The sequence below is a fragment of the Labrus bergylta genome, chromosome 4, assembly GCF_963930695.1.
Source record: "Labrus bergylta chromosome 4, fLabBer1.1, whole genome shotgun sequence".
NCBI classification, from domain to species: domain Eukaryota; kingdom Metazoa; phylum Chordata; class Actinopteri; order Labriformes; family Labridae; genus Labrus; species Labrus bergylta.
The window spans coordinates 16,703,639-16,718,642 of record NC_089198.1 but is presented as its reverse complement, the minus strand read 5'-3'; the positions used below and the strand labels follow the sequence as shown (position 1 = coordinate 16,718,642).

Below are 15,004 nucleotides of genomic sequence, written 5' to 3'. Positions count from 1 at the left end.
ATCAGACAACACAACCAGTCATCAACACAGATTGACTTTTCCAAGTTTGGAAAGGGCAAAGTGGACCAAAAAAATAAGAAAAAAAATCCACCTTCATAATGTTCAAATAAGAGAACGTTAAAAAACTCTAACTTAATTCCAAACACTGAGTGAGAGCTGACGTGAACACTGGGCAGCGCTCGTCAAAACGAGGTCTTCATTTCAGACTGTATCCGTTCAGCATCACACAAAAATCTTTCAATTTAGTTCAATTCAACAACTTCAAAAGGTAACTGTGTGGAGCTTCTTATTCATAAAAGACATAAATAAACAGCGATGTACAAACAACAATAAATTATGTACAAGAAAAATACGTAAAGATCTAAAAAAAAAGGATACTGTTATCAACAACCTGAATAAAACTATAAACTATCCGTCTTTATTTCTCGGATACAAAGGATCTGTCCTAGTTGGTAAAGAGGAGACTTTTTAAAACCTAAGGAGCATTTATTAATCTTATTGCAGAGGGGATCAACAAGTTTGAACACAAGCAGGTGAAACATAAAGTAACAGAGAAGAATCTAAAATACTTGCAGCCTTCAGGAGGATCAGAAGGCAGCAAGTTTGTAGCTGCTTCTTGTTCTATGATGTGACCAATACAATGCCTGTGGATGCTTTTTACTCTGACATGTTGGAACTGATTTAGCTGTATATTCTGAGACACCAGAAAAAAATGGATTCAAGAGAGCCTTCCTTAAATTAGTTTGAACAAGCCACATGAGGAAAATTAGAACGATGATGACATCAATGTGTAAGAAGCCTCTTCAGTCTTTTACCCGTCTATGAACTCGACAACCTTCACTTCAAAAAATATGGGCTGATTCATCCTGCTCAGAGATGTCAGAGTCAGAGGGCTGGCACCCCAGGCAGTTGGAGGTTCAGTAAAACTGGCATCTTTCCAACAACCAGTCCCGATTCTATACTTGGTACGAACCGTAACTGGAATCGGTGACCCTCCAGTTCCCAAACAAAGTCCCTACAGACTGAGCCACTGTCGCTCTGACTTACTAATAATCTTTTGAACACCCTACACTCAGAGTCAGGATAGTGAGGAGGAGCAGCTCTTATCAGTTTGAACTCCTGAATTTGGGCGGATTTTATTTACATGTTTTGAATTTGTCACTAAGGTCTTGTGTAGCAGCAAGTCTCCCTGACAGGTGTGGCTGCTCCTAAACTCAAAGAACCAAGAAGAAGCAAGCAGCTCGGCTGGTGATGTTAAATGAACAAACTCCTTCGTGACACACAGAAAGATACAAACACTCCCTCATGTGCGGTATGTTGCGGAGTCAGCAAGCCTCCTCAACATCCACTGACTCCAGTAGCTTTTCTTTGATCTGCTTTGAAAAGTGTTTTATGAAAGCCAGCTGAGAGAGCTCGCTGTCCATTATTTATAGAGTTAGTAAATTCCTCCTGGACTTGATCAGCGCTCTGTCTCACACAGAGGTGGTGACATCACACATCTGTCCCTAAATCATTGTGCACACAGGATGTGAGAAGAACACCCTTCATCACCCACTGTTTGTCTTTACAAACACATGTTCACACAAGCACAGTCACATACTCACACCCAGTGTGGACACAACTCCCTGAAATGAGTGTTACCATTAATTCAATCAAAACTCCCAGAAGTCCTCTTGATCTCTGCTCAAAACTCTCTTTCACTACAACTTGGCTAATGTGCGCCTGGAAGGAATGTGTCAACGTGAAGTTGACTTTATTGCTTCGACAAATAGGAAATGATGTTTGCTTAAGTGTACAGTTATGTAACTCTTATGGCTATAAAAGATATGACATAAGATAGGCTACATTCTTTCAAATCAGCAGCTGGAAAACAAACATAAAAAAAAAACAATAAAAAGGGAAAGAAAAGAGAAAGAACAAAAACAAGGCAACACACTAATATCACTTCAGAGTTTTTGCAGAGCAGAAGAGAGGATGTGTTTGTATCACTTGTGGGTTTTCTGAACAGTGTATGTAAGTCACACTGGTGTTTGGTGGCTTGAAATCAGAGAGAGGAATGTGTCACAGTGCCGTCAGCTGCCTCCTGACTATAAGCAGATTAAACCAATACGATTACTGCTCAGGAGTAGGATGACCAGCAGTTACACTCTGATACCACAAGGTTGCGCCACACTGATGGTGGAGGACTCAGCTGGGAGGATGAGTGATCTTTGTTATAAGTGAAGGGATCATAACTGCAGTAGCACACAGTTTAGATACCTGCATTCGGTTATTTTAATGCACAAAAAGAGACACCAAGGCCTAATTCTTTCATTGTAAACCAGATTTTCAGAAACTCACTGCTCCCGCCTCTAGCTTGGTTTCTCATGAGTTCTCAGTTCATTTGTAGCAAGGATGAGCTAGGATGAGTCTTAATTGTTAAAAATCTTTACATTCCAGTTATCACATGGACAGAAAAGTCTAGAAACATAAACCTCTGCAAGCCGTCAAACTTTAACAATGAAGTATACATACAATGAAACAGCTACTGCAGGCCGCTCCAGCTGATACAATCCGGCCTTAACCTTTCATTCTCTCTCTGCACACACAGATATACAATACACACAAACACACACATACACACAGCAGTATGACTCAACTGTGCAAATGCAATATGAGAGGATGCTGATACTGTAAAGCTTGAGTTTAAAGTCTGACCGTTTAGATTGTGTTATCCTGAATGGCATCAAATTAGTGGCTTCATGGCTAATAAGATTATGGAGAACAAAGCGCTGTGTGTGGTATGCATTATGAACAAACACACCCACACACATACTAAGCTCGATTCTGAAATATGATGCTGACTGTTCACACACACAAGCATGCAGGGGCACACACACACATTGGCTGGTCTCACACTGACATTAAATGTCGGGAATTAAGAAAGCTTAGTGGATACACGCTACCAGAGCATCTCTTCAATAAGGCTCAACCGTTTGGTGGCAAGACATCTGTCTGCAGTTTTATGTCTGCAGCCAAATACCAGCAGAGCAAAGAGAAGCAGTAGAGCAAACGATATGAATCCCTTATAAAACAGTGCAAGGAAAATAAACACAAACACCTAGAGACGAGGCCTCTGACGAGGCCTACATGCACAGACACAGAGAGAAGCGTCATTCCTGATCTCACAGATAAAAACCCTCCGCCAAAGTCTGGCTTTTACATTCAGCTTCAATCCCATCACCATCCACAGCACCTCATCTTTCCCAGAATCAGCAGAAGAGAGGCGTTTTGTGTTGGTGGGCGTCAACGTAAAAAGAAATAAAAAAAACTGACTGGGAATCCAAAGAAATTTGGGATGCGGACAGACTGCTTCAAGGCAAAAAAAAACACAACATATGTGTCCTCTTTTGGCTGCTTGGCCTAATATGCATAATGCCAGACAACCAAAACAACCCCCACTAATACTTCCTAATGTTGCCTCCACCCCGGAAAAACAGCCAACCTTCATCATCGCCTCTTTGATCCCATAAAGCTGGTTAAAAATGTCGGTCAAGTGTCGTGTTGACCTCCCAGACAGCAGACAGTGTGGGAAACAAAGAATGAAGCAGATTTTTTTTCTACAATGAGGTAGATGCTACAATCATAACATTGTGTCCAATACAGGTCGGCATTATTTAGGAATAAAATGGCAGCTCCATTATAGAATCTCTGAGTGACTGATTGAGATGTGTTACACTGTATCCAGCACAAACATAATATACAGCTGTACTAGAGACTGATGGGATAAAGCCTCCAGTATGCAGTGCAGTGATTTAAGAAGCACACAGACCCTGAAGGCTGAACACAGAGAACTTTCTCTAAATTCAAACTGTTACACAGATCGACTCATTCATCATCAGGCGGCCATTTTTAATACAGACTAAAACCTGTGCAGGAGCTGGAAGACTGAGTTTAGGAGCTGGTACAAAACGATCATTTCCATCGCTATGAGGAACAAGAGACTAAATCCTCAAACCTCAGATAACTGGAAGAAGTGTGTTGAATGAAACAATAGAAATATATCCTAAAACTGGAGGTGTAACAATTTAATTAAAAACAACCCACTTACAGAAAATAGTTCAGGAGAATTAAAGCCATGCAGCTTTGGCAACCCGACAGTTTCTAATACTCAGTTCTATAAACAGATTTTGTTGAACAAATAAGTCTTAAGAAATCATGCATTCCCCAAAACTTAATGGAGACTGAATCATATTACAGCAATAACACTTTTAGACCCCGTTAAATGGGAAATGGACTTCAGCTTGTATAAAGCGAAGAGCCAGCCAAGAAAGAATATTTTGGTTTCAGTACCGACAGAAGACAATTACTCTTTCTGTCCTTTTTCATTCCTTATCCATCTTTTCAAACAAATCACTAACACAATTATTGTCTGCCAAAAGAAACTTTTAAAGAGAAATGAGTTTGGACAATGAAGTTAACTAACTGGATATTTTTTGAGCAATCACTTACAAATGGACACAGGCTGATCGACCTGCAGCTGATCAATGGATTGTAAAACTCAGAGAGAAACACTGACTTCCTCACTCAGTGATGAAAAAATCTTGGGATGTATTTTTGATTGGATAAAGAATGTGCTTTGGGGGTTTTCTAGGTCACCCTTTCAGCTTGAAATCATATATGATTTTTTGGCTTTGACAATCATGGATAGATTACTTAGTGCTCTGTATAATCCATAATATAGGATGTATGTTATCAGGGTCATCTGGAGTGCATGCTGTTTAGTGTATGCATGATTGTGTTTGACTAAGAGACATATTCTTACAGATGAATCTAAATGACTAAAGAAAATAATCATTATCGAGCATTTAACAACACACTTTTTGAATGTGTTCATTAGGTCATTGTAAGGACTCACATAAGCTCTTCATTCCTTCTTATAGAGGCAGACACACGTATTTACAATTGGGAGTTGATCAACTTACTTTTGTTTGCTTTTAACAGTAGTTAACTTATAGCTATATGCACAATTCAATTATTGTTTGCACTCTTGAACAACGTTATTGCACGGGTTGCAGGTTTTTGTCATGTGTTCAGGCCTACAACTGTGCAGGACTGGGATTTCTGGCCCCATACAAGTTTAAATTACAGACAGGCAAGTCGGTAGATCATGGGCTTTGACAGAGGACGTAGGGGTAAGCGGAAAAGGTGGGAGGGTAAAAAAAATAAAAAAGCCTGTCACCAACCCCAGCTGCAATTAATCCATGACCTCATGTAGCTGATTTCAATAACTCTAAATGTAAAGTTCGGCACGTTCCACTTTAAATTCAGAACCAAACAAAATCTCCTAAATCAGTGAAGCTTTACTTGTGGTCCTTTGTGATTTTACAAATCCACCATGACATTCTGTGAAGAAGACTTATATTCACGGGTTCTAACAAAACAGAGTAAAAAACTATCCATTCAGTCTCCCTGACTGAAGCTTTGTCAGAGGCAAACGGTTAGTAAGTAATTAAAAAAAAAACACTTTAAAACACACACAGAATGTCTGAGACCAGCTGTCACTGTCAAAAATCATATTTGCGAATTTTCTACAAAGGACACATTTAAGAAAAAAAATTATTTTCATTCAGCAATACCTGTCCCTCTGAAAGCACAAAAACAACACCTTAGATCATCTCACACCCTTTAGTATTCCTTTGGCAGGATACGTAATACCTGCTGAAAGTGCTGCCTGCTGTTTACATGTCATCCATGTTTGTCTACAGCTGTGTGGTACAAACACGACTACAATGATGGAAACTGTAGGGGTCTACCTCTTCGTCATCGCTGGGCAGTCGTTCGTAGTCGGACTCTGACGTGTCCTGCAGCCTCTGGTACTCTGCCGTCTCACCCATGATGGAGCTCATACACTCGACCGGTTCCTCCCCGGGGCTACAGTGTCCTCAGATAGCCGCAGCTCCAGCAGCCCACTCACTCTCTCAGTCAGTCAGTCGGCCAGTCAATCAGCCTGCTTTGAGGTTTCGTTCTAGTATCATCAGAAGAACAATATTCTGCATGTCAGTGCATTGTCTCAGACAGCAGAGCATAATATTTGTAATCTCTCACTGATGATGCGTCTACCTAAAATAGTCACACCTTCATTGTCCTCTTCATTTAGTCAGCTCCTCTTGAAAATGGACGGACAATGACTTCCACATTTTCACACACTGATAACAGTGCTGCATTCACTGACTGACCAGTCTGTAAAAACACAAGAGCTGATCTTTATCGAGATGGGATTTAGTGATGCATTCCTCTGTCTAGCTCCGGACAATAATTCCTCCTATTTTATGTTGCTTTCCTTGCAGGCGAGGAATCTTCCTCCTCTGAAAGCCAAAAAAAAAAAGGCTGTTTTTTATAAATCGTGCAGAGTTTGTTCTTTTCACACATCAGTGGATTATATCTCCATAAAGCATCTGAGGTGTGAAGCTGATCCTTCCGAATACATTCAAAGAATCCATATAGTCCTGTGTGTAGAGGCTGCTGATGTCATGGAACGGTGTGATGATGCAGCCGAGGTGTGGCACTGGAGGTGACAAATCCAGCACCCTTCGATTTCTGTTGTCCCGTCTCACGCCACGGTAATCACCTCCACCCTCAATCGCAGTCTTACTCCACCTCGCCCCGCATCTCGCACAACTCTGCTGTCACCCTTTCTCTCTCTCTCTCTCTCTCTCTCTCTCTCTCTCTCTTTGGCTGCTTTAGTGCTGACGCATGCTCTTCATATCCAATAATGCCAGCCTCCCTCTCTCTCTCTCTGCTTCTACTCCTGTGCCTCAGGCATCACTACAACCAGCTTACCTCCTCTCGCTCATCGTCGCCAGCAGTGAAACATCACATTATCAGGGTCGAGAGACTGAACAGGAGCTGATATTTTCCCATTTTCACCTGCTTTCTTTCTTTCTTCCTTTGTGTGCTTCTATTTTTTTCCCACACAGACCTAAAGCAGCTGTCCAATCGGACTGTCAGCTCATCTCTGATGATCACAACCTTAGTCTGGGGGGATTTTTAACGCCGCTTTGTCCTAAATGGACTTCATGATTGCTCGCTCGATGCCTAATCCCTTGCTGTAGTTGTTGTTGTTTTTCCACTCCTCTCCTCCTCACCCTTTAACCCGCTTTCCTCACCCCTCCACTTTACTGTTTTTCAGCCTTAGCTCAATGATTTGACGAGTGGTCCCCTCCTCTATCGCCGTGGCAACATCAACCCGTTCCACCTCCTTCCCTCTCTCCTGTGTCCTGTTGTCACGACTATCCAGTCAGCGGTGTTCCTGGGAGAGGCAGCCAATAAGAGCGAGGGAGGCCGTCAGGGGAGGAGAGACGATGGGGAGAGGCGGGGGAGTCCTAATGAGGAGAGTTAATCCTCCCTGTGAGAGGGAGAAAAACACGGCCATGCTGCTTTGTGTGTATGTGTGTGTGTGTGTGTGTGTGTGTGTGTGTGTGTGTGTGTGTGTGTGTGTGTGTGTGCGTGTGTGTGTGTGTGTGTGTGTGTGTATTTATGTCTGGGTGTGTTTGTGTGTGCTCCAAAAGCACCTCTTCGCTATCCAGGCCATCTGGATCCTTGCTGAGTGGACATCTGGGTGGAGGGAAAATAGAATAAAAGAACAATGTTTTGTGCGTGTGTGTGTGTGTGTGTGTGTGTGTGTGTGTGACTACCTCCTGGTCGTTCCCAGTGCTAGTGTGACAAATTGACAGCAGTACACAAAGCTCTTTCACTCTTCATTTCCAATCCAGTATTTATGAAAATTCTTCCTTCCCTTCAGCCTTCCATTTATTCTCTTCTGATCCAATTTGTCTCCTTGCTCTTATACTCAATCCCCCTCCTCTTCACCCTCTCCTCTCCTTCTCTCGCTCTCTGTCTTAGTGGTTTCACATTTGCAAGAAACTCCTTGAAACTTCCTGACATTTTTGGGGCGAGCTGCATGTGTGATGGAAAATAGCCATATTTTTAAACCTGACTATACCCGGAATATTTTATTAAATTGTCCACTTGGAGTTGACGTGAGAACACAGCAGGATATAATCAGGAAAATTCACCTTGAGTGGGCACAGTGCCCAGCTGTGGGGTGCACGTGTGAACAAGCAACTTCAGGAAGTCCACCTTAAATCTTCATTAAATTTTCAGGAGAGTGATGTAAAAGCACTTCTGACTACTTTCCGGTTCTGTTGTTGTCCTCGGGCTGGTTCTTTGCAGCCGACTGAGCATTATTCACTCTTTGTTCTGGTTCTACTCTGTTGTTGCCTCGGCTTCCCTGGAGGCCGGCTTTGACATGAGAGCAGCACTCAATGCTGCACCGTAAACACACAAATACACACTCACCTCCACACAAAAGTGTAACGCACACATCATCTGACAAGAGTTTCTACACAAGCAGAACTGCAGAGAGACTCTGCATGCACGAAAACAAAGATCACAGCGACACAGAGAACTGCAACTGTGGATCTCTATTTGAAAGCATTGCAAGCAATTACAATAAAATCCTCTCTATTATACATGATCTTGATCAAATTATCCAATAGGCTGACTCCTTCAGTTCTCTTCATGTTTTCTGGTCTCTGGGGGGAGCTGTTGTTTTGTTACCTTGTCCACTATTACATGCTGAATCAATGATCCTTATTGGTCCTAACCTCAAGAGTTTCCTGTGTAAGGAAATATGCCCCCATGGGCCACCAAGCCCCTAAATTTAATGGCAGAAAGCACATGTTCTGATAGCACACATTTCAGTATATGTTTAATTAATAAGGACAAAGAAATCAAACAAAAGTTTACTTAACTGTGACACTTCAAATACAACAAGACATTAACATAATTCAAAAATATATCATAGTCCGTTAAATTGAAAACTCAAGATCTTTGTAGTGAATGTTTTCTCTCAGTCTCTCTATTTTCTACTTTCATTTTCCCTTTTAGTCGCTAAAAGTAAACCTTAGCTTAAAGCCTGGTAATCAGAAGTTTGCCAAACTATTAGTGTCTGTTGGCTCAAGTACTTGGCAGTATAAGAACAGTCGCCACAGTGTGGCCACCAGACCATAATACATGTCCAGTTATGCCATCTGAGTGTCAGCTTTGAATGTGTATTAAATACTGTCACCAATCTCCCTGTACTCCCATTCCTACATACTGCCACAGTTTCTTCCTCAGATGTCTCCACAGCCACTCTGAGACTGCATGAACAGTCAGGTAGAAACAAACAAGGACTCATTAAACTTGCTTGTGAGCATGTTTCATACACTCTGCCAGAAACACTGCAGACAAGTATCCCTTTAACACTTCCACAATTTAAACTGGACCTTTACAGTAGAGGAAGGAGTAAAAAACAACCCCTAACACATCAGTGGCATTAATAAGTATAATGTTTAAGCGTTTTTCAGAAAGGGGCTGGCTTGTTAACCGTATACATAATCTAACCCTGCTCTATTTACTATAAAATGCATCTGATAAGACAGAGTGAGGTTACAAAGATCCACATGGCAGTACGGATGAGACAGAGACACGGAGTGTGGCCAACTGAGGCAACGATAAAAGGAGCAGCGCCGAGCTGTGGAGTCATGTGGGGTCAGTGATGCTGCCCACCGCCTCCCCCTCACAGAGTTAACACGCTTCAGTACAGGCTGCACGGCAGCGTACTGAGGACTGGAGGGCTAATGAAACATCTGAAGGATTTTTGTTTCACTTCAGTTTTTCATTAATGAATGAATGCAGAGTAATCAGAGGGAATAGAAGACAATGTATGCCTCCTGTTTTTAGGGAATAAAGAAAGGGCAGAGCTGAATATGTGGACAGTATGGAGTCATTAAAAACATAAACATTACAAAAGCAAAAGCAAAATTATCACCTTAAGAACTCGACGTCTCAAAAGAAAATCTTGGCAACGAATTCTGATTTACCTTGACATGAATTCCTCTCGTTTCAGACACTGAGATTCCCGTCAAGTGAATATTAAAATGTGATCTGTTGTCAAGATGTCAAGTACCTTTAGAAACTAAGTGTTGTAAAACAAGACAGTCTCCAATATTTGAATAGTCGATACTATAGTATCAAAAAGTACCAGAACTTAAAAAATCTTCAGACCTTCAGTCATAGAAAAAGAGCAGTAATGTTTAGAATGCACAAATACTTAAGCAAAATAACGCATATGGGCAATTTGGACAGTGTATAGACGTTGCTTGTCAATAGGACTTCTGTTTTAGTTGCCATGGTAACCAAATAGGAATTAATATTGTTTGATTTGATTGGTATCATATCCAAGTTTAAAATTCTGGTATCGAGATTATTATTATTATTGTCATAATAAATAAAATTGTAAATTGATTTTTTGTTGTATTTGAGTATAGATAAATGTTCGTGATTGATCCTAAACTGGGATATTTGTGGAGTGTCTTTAAACAGGACTTCTATTTTTCCCAGTGATATGAACTGCTCAGAGTGCGGCACACCATCACCTCTGACCCTTCTGCCTCCATTACAATCCACTCCACTCTCTTTTTCTTCCAGAAACCTGGAAATCCCCTTTAATAACCAAATACTGGGGCTCTGACCTCTGACCCTAGACTCCTCAGCTGTCAGCCATCTAGTGTCGGGGGAAGGTAAAGTGGAGCCTGTTAAACACGTAAACGCCTTCTCTGTCCGCGTGATGAAGAGCAGGGAGACGCAGAGCAGACAGGCTGTGGGTGGAACGCTCCAGTGTTTCCAGACCAAACATCTCTCAAAGAGACCGTTCAGAGTCCTTAAAGACTGAAAGAACCGGGACCCCGGGGTCCCTGCTGTCTCTTTACGACTGTTGGTGGGCAGACCGCAGGCTCTGGGGGCAGCAGTAAGCTTTTGAACAGGAGCTGCATGGAATCCCTGATGTGTACTTCTGATGTGAGGCTCATACTGGAAATATAATCAGCTACACGCCGGAAGAGGTAATGGCGTAATGTATAGAAGTATATGGAAAGATAGCACTTTACTTACTAACAGTACTGGTATATTTCAATGTTCAAATAAAATATGATTATCACACTTTACTGGAGCTAAACAAAAATATTACATCTGATTGGATTGATTTGGCATGGTGTGAAAATGATTGAGAATAATGATTAATTCATTCATTCATTAGTTAAAAGTTAACCCTGCTGGGTCTGCAAACGTTCACCTTTGTTTTATTTACCCAGCGGACTAAATCATTGAAAACATGATTATTTAATCTTTGTAAAATAATTAGTCATAGTACATCAGGTCAGTCAGGTAAGACTGCAGTTTAAAAATATCTTCATCAGGGCCTGACCGAAATACCAATCGGTCAATACCAATCTCGATGTTGTTTTGAAAAAATCAGATACCAATATCTCCGCTGATATATTTCTTAAATCTATGTTCGATCTTTAGAGATAGATATATATGTACACATTTATTGTTACTGGATATGCTAATATCGGCCGATATTATTGGCTGCCCGATTCATCGGTCAAGCTCAAATTTTCATCGTAAAAAATGTCAGAAAGCTTGAAAAAAACGCTCATTACAATTTCCCAGTGCCCATAGGCAAGTCATTAAAGAAAGAAAGAAAAGAAAACCTTCATTTAAGAAGCTGGAACCAGCAATAGAACTTTTTTTTCCTATTGAAATATTTTGCGATTAAATTATTTCTGTTTAAGTAAAAAATGTGATTGTTGCAGCTCTACAATAAAATATATTATAGTACAAGAGGTTTAAAATGAAGGATATAATGCCAAAATATTTGAGGTTGAAAAGAAAACAATAGCAGCTTAGAATTAATTAAAAATATCTCTTGTTGATTTGTCCATAAACAGAAAATTTACCAATTTAAATTTCAAACATTCCTCGGTTGCATCTTCTTTAAAATACAGATCTGCCCGTTTTTCTTTCTTCCCATCTTACTGACAGCTAAAAATAATTTGAAAAATCGTCCCTCAAAAGAAGGGACAAACCTGCTGGACAAACTTAACTTCTTTTCTGTAAATGATTAATTGACGTTTGTGTAAACATATATAATATAGTCAATGTGATGCAGCAGCAGCAGTGGCTGAGATATTTTAGACCGACCGTGTGTGGATGAATCTCTGCGTCCTACACTTCCTGTAATGAATAATGCATTCTTTGATCTCTAGCAGAAAAATGTACATACCTTTCATACTCCACTCCCCCACTGAGTTTCTCTTCTCATGTAGCCCATATGTGAACTTAAACTAACTCACAGACCTGTTTCCAGTGTTTAACCCACACACTTTAAAGCAGCCATGTTAAAGAAATATCTCTTCTTGTAGGTCATGGGAGCAGCACACACCCACAACTTGTGGTCAGAGATCCAGTCGTGTTGACTAAGGCGATGACTTCACCGCTGTGAGGGTGAAAAAGACGGCCGCGCTTCCAGATAACTCAAAGGTCTTTGATAAAAAAAAAAGAGACGTTAAGGTTGAGTAATGACTGCTGAGCTCAGTGTTTACATGTTGATACAGCGAGATGATGTCATCGTCCACAGAGGAGGTTGGTAGAGCAGCTGAGGTCAGGGTGTGGACTGTGGAGAAACAATACAGGAGCTCTTTCAGCATGTCTGCTTTTTTTAAACCTTCACTTTAAATAGCGGGTGTGGTCTGAAAACTGACTGCTGATCCACGTTTTATCAGTGAAAAGTAAACCTCTATCCTCCTAATATCCTCACCATATGCTGAAGCAGTCATGTGACGCTCCTGCTCCAAATTTCTATCAAGTACTCCACAAAACCAGGACTTTTATTCTATTGTTTTTTTTTTTTAAAGTAAATAAGAAGGAGAAATGTAATCTAATAGAGTAGATTAATGAAAATATTCATCAATAGATGAAATCATTGTCTCCCTAATATCTACAGCTAGCTACAGAGGGAGCCAATAGCCTCGCGGTTAGGTTACGCCCCGTGTACGGTTTCTATCATTCTCTGCATGTCACCTCTCTCTCCCTGGTTTCCTCTTTCCACTGTCCTATCAGATAAAGGAACAGAAGCCCCAACATATCTATAAAAAATCAAATCAAATAGCAAAGCCTTGAGGTGAAAGCAAGAAAAAGTCTGGACTTTCTATACCTGAAATGGATTCAACTCAAACTCAGGTGTCTGTAATTCATCATTACAGACATTCTATGATAAGGTTGTCAAAATATTTGATACTTCGATATTCAATATCACTTTTTTTTAAACAATATAGTTATCTTCATGATCGGCAGTATCTGAAAGTAAAGCTTAAAAGAATGTAAAGATAAGGAAAGAAAGGTCATATTTCTAGTCACACACGTTTCGGTATGTAAACGTTGTCGATACATTTGTGCAACTATAGTGTGCAGGAGTTTGCCTGCATTTTTTGGTCATTAAAAACAAGAAATGACCTGTTGTTGAATGTCTATGACTTCTTTTGTTGTAGCCGTGGTAATGGAACAGGTGTGGATATTGTTTAATTTTACATTGTATTAAAGTTTTAAAATCTGGTATCGTTACAACCCTAATATACTACACAGTCACTGGCTGTTATCCTGCCGTCTGATAGGTTGATAGATCTATCAATAGAGCTTCACAAATTATTACTTCACAATAGAGCCACTCATAGTGATTGCAATACCCCTTACAAGAGCATTTTATTGCTCAGCCCTGAATTGAAGCTGTGAGTGCAGTACTAGAACCCATAATGAAGAGGCCGTGGTTGACAGAAGGCTCGTCCTCTGCCCCGCAGGTTCAGTTTGGCACAGAGTCAAACATTTTCACTCAAGAAGACATAATATCTCATCCTGAGCTGTCAGGAGGAATATTACCCTCCACAAATCCTCTCTCATCTCCGCTTTCCCAGAAAGATTTCCACTTCTGCTTAATTAAAGGTGCACAGGCACGCTGAACAAATCCTCTGCGGACAGAGGTGTGTGTGTGTGTGTGTGTGTGTGTGTGTGTGTGTGTGTGTGTGTGTGTGTGTGTGTGTGTGTGTGTACGATAGACTCATGTATTTGTGTTTGAATATTGATGGACAGTGAGGGGTGGTTAGACTTCTGTGCTTTAATCCTTCTCTCTCACGCAGTCTTTCTCAGAAGTGTTGGAGGGGCATGACTGTGGAGTGTGTGTGTGTGTGTGTGTGTGTGTGTGTGTGTGTGTGTGTGTGTGTGTGTGTGTGTGTGTGTGTGTGTGTGTGTGTGTGTGTGTGTGTGTGTGTGTGTGTGTCTCATACCTTCCTGGATAAACAGGTGGGGTTTAAGAGGATGATCTAAAACCTGCAGGGCATCATCAGGCCGTGTGGGGTAGCAAAGGACAGGATTAGGGGGGCAGGAGGATTGGGTTGAGGGTCCCACTGTTCCTCTTAATCTTTGTGTGTGTGTGTGTGTGTGTGTGTGTGTGTGTGTGTGTGTGTGTGTGTGTGTGTGTGTGTGTGTGTGTGTGTGTGTGTGTGTGTGTGTGTGTGTGTGTGTGTGTGTGTGTGTGTGTGCGTGCGTGCGTGCGTGTGTGTTTCTCTGTCCGTGCCAAGGTCACAATTGAAGAGGTATGCAGATCATCATGAGCCAAAGCCCTCTGTGATTCACTGCCATCTGGGTGTCCGTTCATACATCATGCCAGGGGCTTTGTGTGTGTGTGGTGACATTGAGGTGACTCTGACCACACCGGCTCATTCACACCCTCAGCTCACATGCCAGCCCTGCTGCCCCAGAGTCGAAGCAGATCCCTCAGGTGGGCAGAGGCGGCAAAAGTACACACACGCCAAAGTAGAATACAGATACGTGTGTAAAAAAAAAAGGCTTTGATTAAAGGAAAAATTAAAACTGCTTTTACTTATCAAATGAAGTCAAAATAAAAAGTGGACAGGATTTGAGCTGTTCTCACAGTATTAAAGTTAAATGTATTCCTCTGACATACTGTACATGTCTACTGGGTGTTTCAGTGCAAGGCTAACTGAACCTCCAATCATATTAAGACGATTCAACTTCAACAGGGCAAACTTATTATATAATTTTTAACTCGTTATTTTTAATGACA

General features: G+C 41.1%; 1 protein-coding gene across 4 annotated transcripts in view; it reads right to left on the bottom strand.

The window, feature by feature from the left end:
- tnk2b (tyrosine kinase, non-receptor, 2b) overlaps positions 1–15,004 on the bottom strand; it is a 61,103-nt gene that overhangs the window by 27,274 nt on the left and 18,825 nt on the right. For 2 of the 4 annotated variants that reach the window (XM_065953877.1, XM_065953878.1), the window contains exon 1: positions 5,796–7,438. The exons of 1 other annotated variant lie outside the window; for it this stretch is intronic. In XM_065953877.1, the coding sequence (XP_065809949.1) occupies positions 5,796–5,888 (93 nt within the window). In that variant the 5' untranslated portion in view covers positions 5,889–7,438. Of the gene's footprint in view, positions 1–5,795; positions 7,439–15,004 lie in introns of those variants that run through there. One more of the 4 variants, XM_020652388.3, reaches the window with a different exon arrangement.